Here is a 15852-nt window from a genome sequence, read left to right on the forward strand (position 1 = left end):
CTTTTGACACGCCCCCTAATGACTAATTAGGCAAAAAAAAAAAAATTTAAATTAGCTTAATTCCCCCTAATAAAGAAATGTCATTTTTGGGGTGAAAATGTAAAAAGTGTTGGAAAATGGGTTTAACGTACTGGGTCAGTTATTTTGGGGTATTATAAAACATTGCAGGTGGCTGCAGCAGGTGTATTTTTTTAAAACTGCACTTTATAGACACAAAAATATACTAGCACCCATTTTAATGTATCCAATTTTAACTACAGCAATTATTTTTTTCCAAAAGAAATAGCTTTATATCATTTTTCCACACTTCTTCAAATATGCATATAACAACCATTTGACTCACTTTAACAAGGCAAAATACTTTTATTAGAGCTATAATAAACTTCTATTTTGATTTCCAGTGTCAGTTAGGCTGCTTATGGGGTACAGACTGATTTCCCTAAATGTGCTGTACTTTTTGCTAGTTTCGCCAGGCACAATTATCGCACATATGCGTTTTCACGTGTTTTGCAATTGGATAGGGTGAAAAGCGTGAGCCGCATTGAGACAGTACGCACAAAGATCGCATCTAAACTGGCAAATGCGGCGATAACTTCGCCATTCGAACGCTTTTCACCAAACAACTTTTCACACCTTAATGTTCTCTATTAATATTCCCTGTGATTATAAGACTTTGTTAGTAGCAGGACTTTAATACCAATTGCAGCAAACACATGGGTATCATTTGAAATTCTATGGGAGACATACATGCTCATTTATGAATGGTAGGAGATGCAAATGGTAGGCACCTTTTCTTTTAAGCTACTGTACCTATTTGCACAGCTAACACATAAAGTGCACATTCACTACCAGTGGAAGCATTTCCCTAACTGATTAAACTCGGAACCCTTAGACACAGCTGTGCTAGTTTGGGAGATACTGGTTGTACGTATATTCAAACAAGCCAAATAAATATTTAAGTGGAGTTCTTCTTTAAAACCTGTTTATAGGCAATACTTCCTAAGTAATGGAGTTTAAAGCATTATGGCCCATATTCAATTAGGGAGCGAAAAGTCTGTGCTGGACTTTTTGCTCCACATCGGAGCTCTTCTGGGGATAAAGTATTCAATTTAAAATGAGCGAAAACGGGACCCAGTGAATTGGGATCTACAAATAAAAACGGGAATTTTTGGGAAATGTGCCTGGGACCCCCCTAAAGATGTCCAGACATGGGGGATCACTATGGGTACCCCCGTTTTTGCCTGCAGAAGAATGTCGGGTTTTAAATAGCCGCGGCAGGTGTTTTTTTCCCGGCATTGAATAAGTGATGCAGAAGAGCACTTAGGTTTTTTTTTTTTCGTTATTTTAAGTGGTCCCATCAAATTTGGAGTACATGAAAATGGGTACTAGCATATTTTTAAGTCCCTAAAGTCTTTTTTTTAAATTCTGCAAATATGCACCTGCCGCTAATATCCTATTCTAGAAAACACCTGCCGCATATTTACAGAATACCTCTGAACCTATTTCCCCCTTTTTTTTTTTCACCTCAAACTTTTTATTCTTTTTTTGGGGGGGGTATTTTTTATTTTTTTTACTTTTTTTGACACAGTTTATTTTTAAATGACATTCCCAGGGGTGCAGGCTATTTTTTTAAGCCTGCACCCCTAAACCCCAATTCTGCACTTTTTTTCGAAATGTAAAGCATGGTGAAAAATTATCCCCATTTTTTTTCAACTTTTCGAACCTGCGAAAAGTCTTTGAAATTGTATACGGGGATAATGGAAATAAGCGAAAATTACATCATTAGGCTGCGACTTAACCCCCCCTATGTCCAATATATATTATTTTACTCTACTTTAAGAAAAAACAGCAAAAAATACCTTTTCTCTGACATTCACTCCTTGTCTACTTCAATATTACTTTAACTGAGGCAGCACGATTAGTCTCTATAGAGAGAGCACCTACCTTTCCTTCTCTAGGTACTTAATAAAACAAACCTTAATGTAGCAAGTCAAGCCAGAATAACACAGTATTACAGGATTATTGGCAAGGTAGAGAGTGATGCAAGAAATGCATAATTCTCAAGGACATGTTTACCTTCATCAATAAACCTGAGATAGTCACCTATCAAAGACTAGGTACAGTACATGTCATGAGTGCTAATAACACTGTTTTGTTTTATATGTAACTGCTTACAGTCAGTCCCTGCTTCTGTACATTTGTTTTTAAATGGACACTATTAAAATAATGACATAAGTGGCTCTACAAATTGTGTAAAATTAACTGAAGCGCACCAAATAATTTATTAGGCCCACTGATTTCCATTACGTGTTTCTATCAGTCAGCAGTTTATGAATTAGACCATACGTCAGTAACACAAGCGTGGATATGAGAAGCGGAATGGGTATGTAATGCCGGCTGTCGGGATGCCTTCTGTCAGCATACAGACAGCGGCATCCCAATGCTTGGTATCCCATCAGGGGTCAGGTAAGTATACTTAGCCTCCCCCTTCCCCCCCCTAACCCTCCCTTCTTGTAGCCTAACCCTCCCCACCCCGCATCCTAACCCTCCCCATTAGTGCCTAAACCTAACCCTCCCCCTTTGGTGCCTAAACCTAACCCTCCCCACTTAGTGCCTAACCCTAACCCCTCCAGTGGTGCCTAACCCTAATCCTCCCCCCTAGGGGTGCCTAACCCTAACCTCCCCCCCAAAAAAAACCTAACGCTAACCATGCTATGCTCCCTAAACCTAACCCTCCCCCCCTGCGGCTAACGCTAAGGTCGCGTTGGACATACCTCGTTCAGGTTGGCATCCTTCGGCGTTCCGTCGTCGGGATTAAGATAGGTGTTGGTATTTCGACGGCCATCTAAAATCCCTTGTCGGGATTGAGACCAGCGGCATTGTGGCCGCCGGTCTCATAACTACATCCCATGAGAAGCAGTCGCCTGGTACCAAAGTTGTGGCAGTCATTACTTGTAAAGGTTTAGTGTCTTTTATGATTAAGCTGACAAGTATTAAGCTGACAAGTATTTATGTAAGGTTATGTATACTGTGTGTGACTGAGACAGTAAGGGGTACATTTAAGAAAGGCCTATTTTAATCGATTAAACATCGATCTAAATCAATCAACAACGAAGTTGTGTTTCAGTTCTAAATTGCACTTTTACTAGCACTTAAAAATAGATATAAAAAATTGTCTTAGTAAATGTGCGATTTAGCCCCAGAAACATAACATTGATGTTGTTCGATTTAGATCAAATTTTAATTGATTGAAATCGACCTTAGTGAATTTACCCCTTATTCTGGGCATACACTATACAATTATTGGGCTGATCCACCCGATATCGGTGGATCGCCCCGATAATTGTACTGTGTGCGTGGCTGACCAATGCTAAAGTGGGGCATTCCGGATCATCCAGCATGTCCGTCCAATGCGGTAATGTTAGCATGCCCAGCCATGGCCGACACACAGACATTACCCCTGTTCCTTCACAAGTAAGGAACGAGGATATGTCTCCTCAACAGGAGAGGAAACTAGATATAAGGGCCAATCCACGGTGACATATCTCACAGTGTATAGTAATGATATCTGCTGGGTGTCAGGCTGCCAGATAAAATATCTGTCGGTCTGACAGGCATTTTATCTGGCAGTGTATGCCCAGCATTAGTGTGTGTTATATGTATGAGTAGAGGTGATTGAATTAGGGCAAGGGGATGATAAGATAATAAGGGTATGGTTATGGGACAGGCAAAACGTTAAAGAGATAATTATGTTAGGGAGAGGTATACGGTGAAGAGACTGATAATACACATGATGGCTTCATGATTATACAAAGCAATCTTTCAAAGTGCTTAAGATGGGATTCTCAATTATATTTTTGGGAAGGGGAGGGGTTTGCAAAGGAGTCCAGTAATTAATGTGTTAAGAAAGGATGCTCAGCTGAAAAAGTGTGAATAATAAGTCTACATCATCCATCTCTGCACAACAGAGCAAGAACTGCAGACAGGGAGTCAGCACATGGGGGAACAGGAAAGCACGACGGAAAACAGAATGTTCGGGGTGGTATGAGTGGGCAATGAAGAAGAGAAGCCTTGTTATAAGGGACACGACAAGAGGGAAATAAGGTGCTGGGTGGAAACATTTTCCTAAGTGCTTAAAAGAAGAGACTGCACTCTATAAACCTAATGAAAGATGGGAGCAAATCCTGCATGTGTGGAAGATGTAAAAGTATTGAAAGCTCCCCTGCAGATCAGTGCAAAGATAAGTTATGTTCAGGAAACGAATATCACTATTCAAGTCCTAAATAAAGAACTATTTCTCTCCAACCCAATTTAGGATGAGTCCAGTAAGCACTGTCTATGTAATGCATTACATAGTAAGGAAGAGACTATTGTGGTAAGCAATAGGACAGCAATGTATATAATACTTTGTGACACTGCAGTGCGGCATGTCCATAGTCAGTATACAACACAGCTTTCTTTCCTTTTCAGAGGACAGGTACTGTCCCATCAGTCAGCAGTGCAACATTCTCTGCTATGTCCAGGCAGTTAGCATTATTCATACTTCTCTAGCACATCAGTGCTGCACCACTTATAATCACATTGTAGAAGTGCTGGGTTTTTTCACAACAAAAAATAAAAATAAAGCTTTCTTTTTTTTACCCCAAACCCTTAAAGCAGTAACAGAAAAGACAATAAAGAGCTAATTAAATAAATTTGTATAAATATATCTTTACACCACTGTGGACACCTATCCCTGTTCAATATATATAGATATATATTCAGATATATATATATATATGCTAAGAACAACAAATGAGAACATTTTTTTTTCAGTGCATGTCCTACCAATATCTCAGGGTCACATTATATGAGGGAGCCCAGCAAGAAGGTGTCATAGAAACCACCCCCAGCCCCTCCCAAAAAATAAAAACTAATAATAATAGCAGGTGCGTATTGGAAAAGATTCACATTGTTTCACAGCATAAAAAGTTCCATTTTTGTATGTTTTTTTCCTTTTTTTTCATTTTATAAGTAATTGTGTATAAAAAGGCACAGATACACTGCATATGGGAGTTGACGAAGGTAAATGGGACAAAGAAATGGAATGAAATATAGATGCTCTATTGAGCTCAGAATGGGAGAAAATTATTCCTATTATCATAAAATGTATACATACCGTATATATTTTTATTATAGTTAAGGATGCTTTTTGTGCACCTGAAAACCCTTATTTTTCTTCCTTAGTGGACCATTATTCTGTACCATAACAAAAAAGTATTTCTGCATTCTATGCATCAGTCATATCCCGGATGCTTATTTTTATTCCAGGGTTACCAATCCTATAACTTCTTTATTCCCAAACCTAGACTGCCTTCTGAAGATTCATACACCATGTTCAAGGATTCTTACCCTGTATCCTGAAAGTATCCATAACTCACATCTCAGTATTTGCACTCAACAACCTAGGTTTAGTAGGATATCTTAAAAGGATTCCTTTTGTGTGTATCTTCATACCGTCCCCTACATTGAAAGGTTATAAAGTAAAAGCTCTGAGAATGGGGTCATCCCTTTATGGGGTCCAGTCACCCTTCCCCTTGTTCCCCTTTAAGTGAGCCAGGGCTGGCGCGAGACATTCCAGGTGGAGGACAAGTAGTTTGGCAGTAAGTGCTTGATGTTGGGGAATGCTGTAGGGCTGTGCCGACGGGTGATATTACCCTGTCTGCCTCTTCCTCTATCCTGATAGTCCTAAGTGATTGCTCACTCCCTTTTTGGTGACGCAGGTGGGGTGTTTTCTTATCAGATCTTTCTGAATTTAGCTCAGATAACATTGGTCCCACTAGAGAGGGTTTGGGGCTAGGCCGGGCCTGTACCATCTGGATGCCCCCAATGGGGATCATTGGGTAGGCTGTCCGCTGAAGATGCTGGGAGTGCAGAGGCAAATGAGTGTACAAGTTCTCCTCACTCCTTATCAAAGTGTGAGGCATCAGGGGTGAGCAGAGGGATCTGGATAAAGCGGGGAAAGCAGATGGTCCCTGTTTCTGAAAAAAATAAATAAATTATAGATCAAGCAGTGAAATGAATGTCCCTTAGTAGTACATGGATAATGAATAAACATTTATGGTTTGCATTCCTTATTTGACCAAAAATAACCTGTTTATAATGAACATCTTAATTATTGGACAAGAGTGCCATTTTCAGTTATAAATTAAAATTGCTATAGTATTCATTAAGAGACCAGTTACTACCTATTTAACAGAGAACATATCTGTACTGTGGCTAATTTAAAAACAAAAATATATAATTTATTTTTGTGAGATGTGTCATAAGTTAAGAATGTACTGTAGAGGTATATTTTTCTATATTTACTTTTGCACAAATAAAAAAAATACTTAATGTACTAACAGTTCTCCACAATGACCATTTGTTTCCAGATTTTAAATATTCAATAATTAGCTATGTTGTGCAATATTTAATGGAATGGCACATTTAGATACGTTTCACTAATGGAACAAATAGCAGTTTCAATGCTAATTATATTTTTGTGACAAGATCCCTGTTCCTAAGCATGTTGGCTTCCTCCTGGCAGACAGAAGGAGTAGAACATAGACATAGCAATTAAATCAGGAAAATTTGACTACAGTGTGGGCTCCAGGCAGCAACTGCACTTTGTAAAAGCTAATAGGACTCCTATCCCACTGATTGAATCACTTAACATGCTCCATAACTTGAATATTTATATAGTACCAGTCAAAAGTTTGGACACACAGTCTCAATCAATGGTTTTTGTTTATTTAAATTATTTTCAACATAGTAGATTAATACTGAAGACATCAAAATTATGAAAGACCACTTATGGAATTATGTTGTAAACAAAAAAGTGTTAAACAAATCAAAATATGTTTTATATTTTAGATTCCTCAAAGTAGCCCCCTTTTGCTTTGATGACAACTTTGCACACTCTTGGCATTCTCTCAATCAGCTTCATGAGGTAGTCTCCTGGAATGGTTTTGGATTAACAGGTATGCTTTGTCAAGAGTCAATCTGTGGAATTACTTGCCTTCTTAATGTGTTTGAGACTATCAGTTGTGTTGTGCAGAGGTAGGGTTAGTACACAGTGGACACCACTATTTGACTACTTTTGTAATCCATATTATGGCACCAATCACTCAACTTAGTAAAGAGAAACGACAGTCCATCATTATTTTATGACATGAAAGTCAGTCGATATGGAAAATTTCAAGAACTTTGAATGTATCCTCAAGTACAGTTGCAAAAACCATCAAACACTATGATGAAACTGGCTCTCATGAGGACCTCCCCAGGAAAGGAAGACCAAGAGTTACTTCTGCTGCAGAGGATAAGTTCATTAGAGTTACCAGCCTCAGAAACCGCTACTTAATAGCACCTCAGATTAGATACCATATAAAGTCTACACAGGGTTCAAGTAGCAGACAAATCTCACCATCAACTGTTCAGAGGAGACTGCGTGAATCAGGCCTTCATGGTCGAATTGCTGCGAAGAAGCCACTACTGAGTATGAACAACAAGAAGACAATTGTTTGGGCCAAGAAACACAAGGAATGGACATTAGACCAGTGGATATCTGTACTTTGGTCTGATGAGTCCAAATTTGGGATTTTTGGTTCCAACCGCCATGTCTTTGTGAGACGCAGAAAAGGTGAGTGGATGGTTTCTGCATGTGTGGTTCCCACTGTGAAGCATGGAGGAGGAGGTCTGATGGTGTGGGGGTGCTTTGCTGGTGACACTGTTGGTGATTTATTCAAAATTCAAGGCACACTTAAGCAGCATGGCTACCACAGCATTCTGCAGCGCCATGCCATCCCATCTGGTTTGCGCTTACTGGTACTATCATTTATTTTTCAACAAGACAATGACCCTAAACACACCTCCAGGCTATGTAAGAGCTATTTGACCAAGAAGTAAAAAAAGATGGAGTGCTGCATCAGATGACCTGGCCTACACAATCACTCAACCTTAACCCAATTGAGCTGGTTTGGGATGAGTTGGGACCGCAGAGTGAAGGGAAAGCAGCCAACAAGTGCTCAACACCTCTGGGAACTCCTTCAAGACTGTCGGAAAACCATTCCAGGAGACTACCTCATGAAGCTGATTGAGAGAGTGCCAATAGTGTGCAAAGCTGTCATCCAAGCAAAAGGGGGCTACTTTGAGGAATCTAATATATAAAACATATTTTGATTTGTCTAACACTTTTGGTTTACAACATAATTCCATTGGTGTTCTGTCATAGTTTTGAGGTCTATATATATATATTATATATATATATATATATATATATATATATATATATATATACACACACACACACACACACACACACATACATATATATAATGACAAATAAATTCAGTGCGCAAATCAATCAATCAACAAATATAAAAGACCAATGGACAGTCTTAAAGCCCAGTTGATGAAATGTATCTGTATCTCTATAGGACCAGGAAAAGGCACAGGCTACGGATCTAAGACCAAAACAGCCGGCGTCTTCCCCTCTTATAAACCTGGATCCAAACGGGTAATGAATTTATCTAGAAATTAGAGCAAAGAAGAAGGGGCGCCACATAGTGCATTAAAACATAAACAATTTATTGCAAACAGCCGACATGCAGCCACTTCTATTAATATGCCTACCACACTGAGCGGTCAATTACCACCGCAAGTAATAAAGATGAAAAGCCAAAAGTGAAACCCGAACGTCTCCGGGAACTCCGACGGCCACAGAATCAGTAGAGGAATGCAACACCAAACCACGACCCAAAGAGTTTCGTCATCGACTTCGTCAAGAGGCAGGTTTGGTGTCAGTGATAGACATACTCTTATACTAGTCCTCTCTCTGCATACACAGGTGTTTGGTGATTAAACAATCTAACCAATTAACAATTGAAACACTGCATAGGAATAGTGGCGAATGTCACAATCATAATCTAACATACACAAAAATGATACGTATGTTTCAAATACATGTTACACAATTAAAAACACACATATATTGCACATATGTTATACATTTTAAAACACAGATATATTGCACATATAAGTAATAACAAGCATATTGCAATTAAAATATGAATAATACAGCAAAAAGATCACATATACATTCACTGACACCAAACCAGCCTCCTGACGAAGTCGATGAAAAAACGCGTTGGGGCGTGGTTTGGTGTTGCATTCCTCTACTGATTGTGTGGCCATCGGAGTTCCTGGAGACGTTCGGGTTTCACTTTTGGCTTTTCATCTTTATTACTTGCAGTGGTAATTGACCGCTCACTGTGGTACGCATATTAGTTGAAGTGGCTGCATGTCGGCTGTTTGCAATAAATTGTTTACGTTTTAATGCACTATGTGGCGCCCCTTCTTCTATGCTCTCATTTCTAGATATATATATTTCTAGATATATATATATATATATATATATATATATATCATGCTCCAGCTTGCGGCACTCAGCGGACTTGTTCAAAAAAAGACTCACATCACCTTGTCAAGCAATGTTTCAGGCTTTATTGCCCGTCGTCAGGCTACATCAACATATTGATGTAGCCTGACGACTGGCAATAAAGCCCGAAACGTTGCTTGACAAGGTGATGCGAGTCTTTTTTTGAACAAGTCCGCTGAGTGGCGCAAGCTGGAGCATGATATAAATTATTTAATGCTGCAACCGCGGCAAGTTGAAAGCAAGGGGAAGCAGTGTGCCGCACCACAGGACATTATATATATATATATATATATATATATATACATACACACACACACACTCACACACACACACACACATACATACATACATACATACATATACACAGTGCATCCGGAAAGTATTCACAGCGCTTCACTTTTTCCACATTTTGTTATGTTACAGCCTTGTTCCAGAATGGAATAAATTCATTTTTGTCCTCAAAATTCTAGACACAATACTCCATAATGACAACGTGTAAAAAGTTTTTTTTGAGCTTTTTGCAAATTTAATTAAAAAAAAACAACTAAGAAATCACATGTACATAAGTATTCACAGCCTTTGCTCAATACTTTGTTGATGCACCTTTGGCAGCAATTACAGCCTCAAGTCTTTTTGAATATGATGCCACAAGCTGGGCACACCTACATTTGGGCAGTTTCGCCCATTCCTCTTTGCAGCACCTCTCAAGCCCCATCAGGTTGGATGGGAAGCGTCGGTGCACAGCCATTTTCAGATCTCTCCAATCGGATTGCTCGCCCACTCAAGGACATTCACAGAGTTGTCCTGAAGCCACTCCTTTGATATCTTGGCTGTATACTTAGGGTCGTTGTCCTGCTGAAAGATGAACTGTCACCCCAGTCTGAGGTCAAGAGCGCTCTGGAGCAGGTTTTTATCCAGGATGTCTCTGTACATTGCTGCATTCATCTTTCCCTCTATCCTGACTAGTCTCCCAGTTCCTGCCGCTGAAAAACATCCCCACAGCAAGATGCTGCCACCACCATGCTTCACTGTAGGGATGGTATTGGCCTGGTGATGAGCAGTGCCTGGTTTCCTCCAAACATAAGCCTGGAATTCACGCCAAGAAGAGTTCAATCTTTGTCTCATCAGAACAGAGAATTTTGTTTCTCATGGTCTGAGAGTCCTTCAGGTGCATTTTGGCAAACTCCAGGCAGGCTGCCATGTGCTTTTTAGTAAGGAGTGGCTTCCGTCTGGCCACTCTACCATACAGACCTGATTGGTGGATTGCTGCAAAGATGGTTGTCCTTCTGGAAGGTTCTCCTCTCTCCACAGAGGAATGCTGTAGCTCTCACAGAGTGACCATCGGGTTCTTGGTCACCTCTCTGACTAGGGCCCTTCTCCCACGATTTCTCAGTTTACACGGCCGGCCAACTCTAGGAAGAGTCCTGGTGGTTCCGAACTTTTTCCATTTACGGATGATGGAGGCCACTGTGCTCATTGGGACCTTCAAAGCAGCAGATATTTTTCTGTACCCTTCCCCAGATTTGTGCCTCAAGACAATCCTGTTTCGGAGGTCTACAGACAATTCCTTGGACTTCATGCTTGGTTTGTGCTCTGACATGCACTGTCAAGTGTGGGACCTTATATAGACAGGTGAATGCCTTTTAAAATCATGTCCAAACAACTGAATTTACCACAGGCAGACTCCAATTAAGCTGTAGGAACATGATCAGTGGAAACAGGATGCACCTGAGCTCAAATTCGAGCTTCATGGCAAAGGCTGTGAATACTTATAAAGTACATGCGATTTCTTAGTTTTGTTTCGTTTGTTTTTTTATTAAATTCGCAAAAATCTCAAAAAAGCTTTTTACAAGTTGTCATTATGGGGTATTGTGTGTAGAATTTTGAGGACAAAAAATGAATTTTTTCCATTTTGGAATAAGGCTGTAACATAACAAAATGATGAAAAAGTGAAGCGCTGTGAATACTTTCCGGATGCACTAAAAAATATATATATGTATATATATATATATATATATATATATATATATATATATATATATATATAAACTTTGTGTAAACATCTCTGATTTTCCCTGCTTACCTCAAAGAACAAATCATTATAGATTAGAGTGTCGTTACAATAACTTAGGATTGACAGTCTGTATCACGATGCATATTTTAATTTTGGTTGAACATACCCCGAATATGTACTAACTGTAATTAGCAGGGACAGCTGTAGCTGCGAGTTACATCCCCGGCATAGAAAATGAAAACAGATATTGATAGCTGAAATGCGCTGGTGTCTTATAACACTAAAAGTACTTCCCTTTTACGAAGTAGACGGTTACTCTTATGAGTAGATGGTTCTTTCACCAATGGTAATCATCTGCCGCCGGGAACTGCTGGGAGAGCAGAAGGACCTGGAGGAAGACCCCAATCGGCTGCCGGCTGCCTAGAGGAGTGCCCGCCGACGAGAAGACTTCCACTAAGGAGCCTGCTGCCAGGACTGGAGGGAACGACTTCACGCTGCTGGGAAAACCCGGGAGTAGCGGTAAGGTTACCGTCTACTTCGTAAGGGAAATACACCAGAGCATTTTAGCTTTCAATATCTGTTTTAATTTTCTATGTTGTTAGGTTCTAAGGGTAGAACCATTTTTGATTGCTTATTTGCTGCTTAATAGTGTCCAGACGCCCAAGGCTACTCCCAAAATCACATTATAGTATACATCCCCGGCATATTGGAGGAGTCTTTCAATTTTGTGACAGACTCCTCCAGGGGAATCTGACACTGCATATGCACAATGTGTCAGATCGGGGAGACTGCCAACATAGGTATAAAGTGGTATACGTCATCTAAGGAAACTCATTTCTGGTCTGGCCATTTTTGCAATATTATTCAGTTCTTTAATGAGGACATTTCATTTGCAGACATCTATTCGGGACTCCATCCTGGGATCTTAGCAGCAATAATCAAAGTATATAAATTGCACTATCTCAATTGGTTTTAATTACTTTTTAGTACAATTTCTATGTTACCTTTCTATTATACAGGTACATTAAATATATGTTTTTTATTTTACACCTTGTGGCATTTATTTTTTATATTGAGTGCTGTAATTTTTTGGTGTTTTATTGTGGTTAAAGCCTCAGCCTGGTGACGACGCAAATTTAAAGAAAAAGTTGATACACAACATTTATTGGCACGGATCTCTCGCACCAGGCATCTCGCGCCCCATGATTTATTGAAGCTAGGTGTATGAGGACACCTCTGTAGGTTACATCAGCTACAGTGCTGTTTCTACAACATTTTGGGGTTAATATGTTGAGTGATAGAGGAATTGCAAGCTGAAAGCAATTGGCAAATTGAAATTTGCTAGAAATGTCTAACCTGACCTGCATCTAAAGGCTCCCATACATCAGCAATTGATTGCAGCAATCGTGCAATTTACAATCGATTGTGTATAAAAATCTTTCCCTTTTTCAATCGATTGCAGATTGCAGAGATGCCACAATCGATTGAAAAAGGGAAAGCTTTTTATACACGAACGATTGCAAATTGCACGATACAACATGTGGTCTGAAATATCTTATTAATATGTGCAAATGCTTTGATGTTCCAGAAAAGCACATTGTGATCAGTAACATCGCTAGTTTTTCTTTCCACAACATAGAGAAGTGCGGGAAAACTAGCGACGTTGCAGGTTCTGTAATTGGTAAATGTGAAGAGCCTAACATTACGGAGATTGAATCGGGCCATTAGACTTTGAGTAAGTCCAGCAAGATGGTGCAATTTTGTACCTTGGCAAAACCATATTACACTCTATGGGGGGAGAAGGGGTTGGGTACGGGATCCCGGCGCACAGAATAGTGCTTTGAATGCCGATGCTGGAATCCTGCATTGGTGACAATGCCAAAACATCTTGGTAAGTACTCTAACCCTCCCCTCCCGCAGCCTAAACCTAACTCCCCCCCAGACTAACCGTAACCCTCCTCCCGCAGCCTAACCCTAATACTTCCTTTCGGGATGTCAGCGGACATCCCCGGGATGCTGGTGCTGGGATTCTGACAGCTGTCGCGATTCCGGCGCCGGCATTCCGGGATGCCAACTATATCCTGTTAGAAGGACAAACCATAACATATACAGGCACATAGAGCATTTCATTTAGCACAAATCAGGTGCTTATCAGTCTGCCTTGTACATAACAATAAACCAAGCAAGCTATTCAGAACTGCCCCAATAAAACCAGTCTGCACCTACTTCAGCTTACCGATAATGGGACTGCCCCCTCTATTCTTTTTAACTATTCTATTTTTCTCCTGTCTGGTCAAGCCTCATTTATGTCTTAATTTAGTCATAACTAACAGTACATTGGGACTGTTTTTTATTATGTGTGTTACTATTGCAAATTGTAACTTTATTATATTAAATTGGTCAAAATGCGCTTAAAATGCAGTTGCCTTGAAGGTAAAAAATTTAGCCCACTAAAGTATACACTGAGATCTAGGGGTCCTTGTACTAAGCCTTGGAGAGAAAGAAAGTCGATGGAGATAAAGTACCAACCAGTCAGCTCCAAACTGTCACTTTACAGGCTGTTTTAAAAATGACAGTTAGGAGCTTATTGGTTGGTACTTTATCTTCATCTACTTTATCTCTCTCCAAGGCTTAGTACATTAGACCCATTAGTTTCTACCCTCTAGGAGGATATTGTAATTAGAATTTAAAAAAAACTGGGAATGCCAATGTGTACCCATGAATCTTGCTTAATGATATTGTCCTGGAAAGCAAGATCTCGTTCTTTGTACATTTTCTTGCCCAGTTCCTCCCATCACATCTTGGTCTGACACATAAAATTGCTAGAGCTATTTACCCCCACTGAGAGGGTGACACCAAAATGCCGGCTCCTCCTCGGTGACCGGGAGACTGGTGCTGCACTGTAATGTTAGTGTGTAATGCCTGACTCCCAATCACTGAGGAGCCGGCAGTGCCGGAGAGAGCCTCTGGAGCAATCCGGAATCTCCAGTAGCACAGTTCACGCCCCCAGAGTGATGGAACAGCACTGACCCCAGTGACACCATTGTATAATATACATATATATATATATATATATATATATATATATATATATATTATATACACACACACACACATACATACACACATATGTTTGTTTGCTCGTACACACACATATATATATATATGTATAATAGGATTTTTGGGTACTTACTGTGGAATCCTTTTCTCTGAGTCAGGCTGGGGGACACTGGACCATGGGGTTGTAGGTGGGAAGGCGTGGATTTGGCACTAAACACTGATATCTAGAAGTACTCCCCTCTGCAACCCCTTGCTTCAGTACAACTTCAAAAGTGCCTCGTAAGGAGACACAATACTCAGTGACTCTGTCACTCCGAAAAATAAAAAATTAAATTGACGGTCAATATGACACAAAATCATAAAGGAGGGTATCCACTACCAGACAGTGAAAAGACTGAACGATAATGATATCGTGCAGTCGTTCACTACACTGCAGGGTGCCCACACTGAACGGTATGTCGTTCAGTGCAGGCACAATCAATCATCTGCAAACATGCTGAACCTGATGATACCGTCAGGTTGACCAGCACGTTTGCACGATGATAGATGTCTAAAAGACCAAATTTTCACAAGATTTTTAAACAATGTTCAAACGATTATCGAACGATATCGTTATCGTTCAATTAGCTCATTTTAATCGTCTAGTGGATAGGCACCTTAACTCATACTCAATACCGCTGAGCGTGAGGGAGGGAACGCAATGTCCCCCAGCCTGACTCAGAGAAAAGGATTTAACAGTAAGTACTCAAACATCCAATTTTCTCTTTCGTCTGGGCTGGGGAACACTAGACCACGGGATGTTCAAAAGCCACCCCATGGGAGGGAACGCTCAGATTGCTGGACATGAGAACTGTACGCCCAATATGGGCGTCCCCGGAGGCAAAAACATGAAACCTGTAGAACTGCACAAACGTGTGGACAGAGGTCCAGGTAGCTGCGCTACAAACCTGTTCAGCCGAGGCCCCGTGACACGCCACCCAGGAGGCCACCACGGCCCTAGCTGGTGCCGGGTGCTCGCCTCTGAGTAAGACCATGAAATCACTGAGCGGAGCCATTTTGCAATGGTCTGCTTTGTGGCTGAACAGCCCCGTTTGTTGGCGTCGTAAAGAACCAATAGAGAGTCCGTCTTACGTAAGATCGAAGTTCTGTCTAAATAAATGCGTAGGGCCCGGACAACATCCAACAGTGATAGATCGTCCTGGTCCCCTGAGGACTCTGAAGGTGAGAAAACAGGAAAAATAATCTCCTGGTTTAAGTGGAAAGATGAAACCACTTTTCGTTGAAAAGAAGGAACCATCCTGAGCACAGCCCTATTGTCATG

General features: G+C 40.4%; 1 protein-coding gene across 2 annotated transcripts in view; it reads right to left on the minus strand.

Annotated features, from left to right (window-relative positions):
* Positions 1-2708: 2708 nt before the first annotated feature.
* Positions 2709-15852, minus strand: part of HIVEP3 (HIVEP zinc finger 3) — a 55626-nt gene continuing 42482 nt past the window's right edge. For both annotated transcript variants that reach the window (XM_088459951.1, XM_088459950.1), the window contains exon 6: positions 2709-6020. In XM_088459951.1, coding sequence (XP_088316077.1) covers positions 5565-6020 — 456 coding nt within the window. In that variant the 3' untranslated portion in view covers positions 2709-5564. The remainder of the gene's footprint in view (positions 6021-15852) is intronic.

The sequence above is a fragment of the Taudactylus pleione genome, unplaced genomic scaffold (assembly GCF_031769625.1).
Source record: "Taudactylus pleione unplaced genomic scaffold, aTauple2 ptg000959l, whole genome shotgun sequence".
Classification (NCBI taxonomy): Eukaryota; Metazoa; Chordata; class Amphibia; order Anura; family Myobatrachidae; genus Taudactylus; species Taudactylus pleione.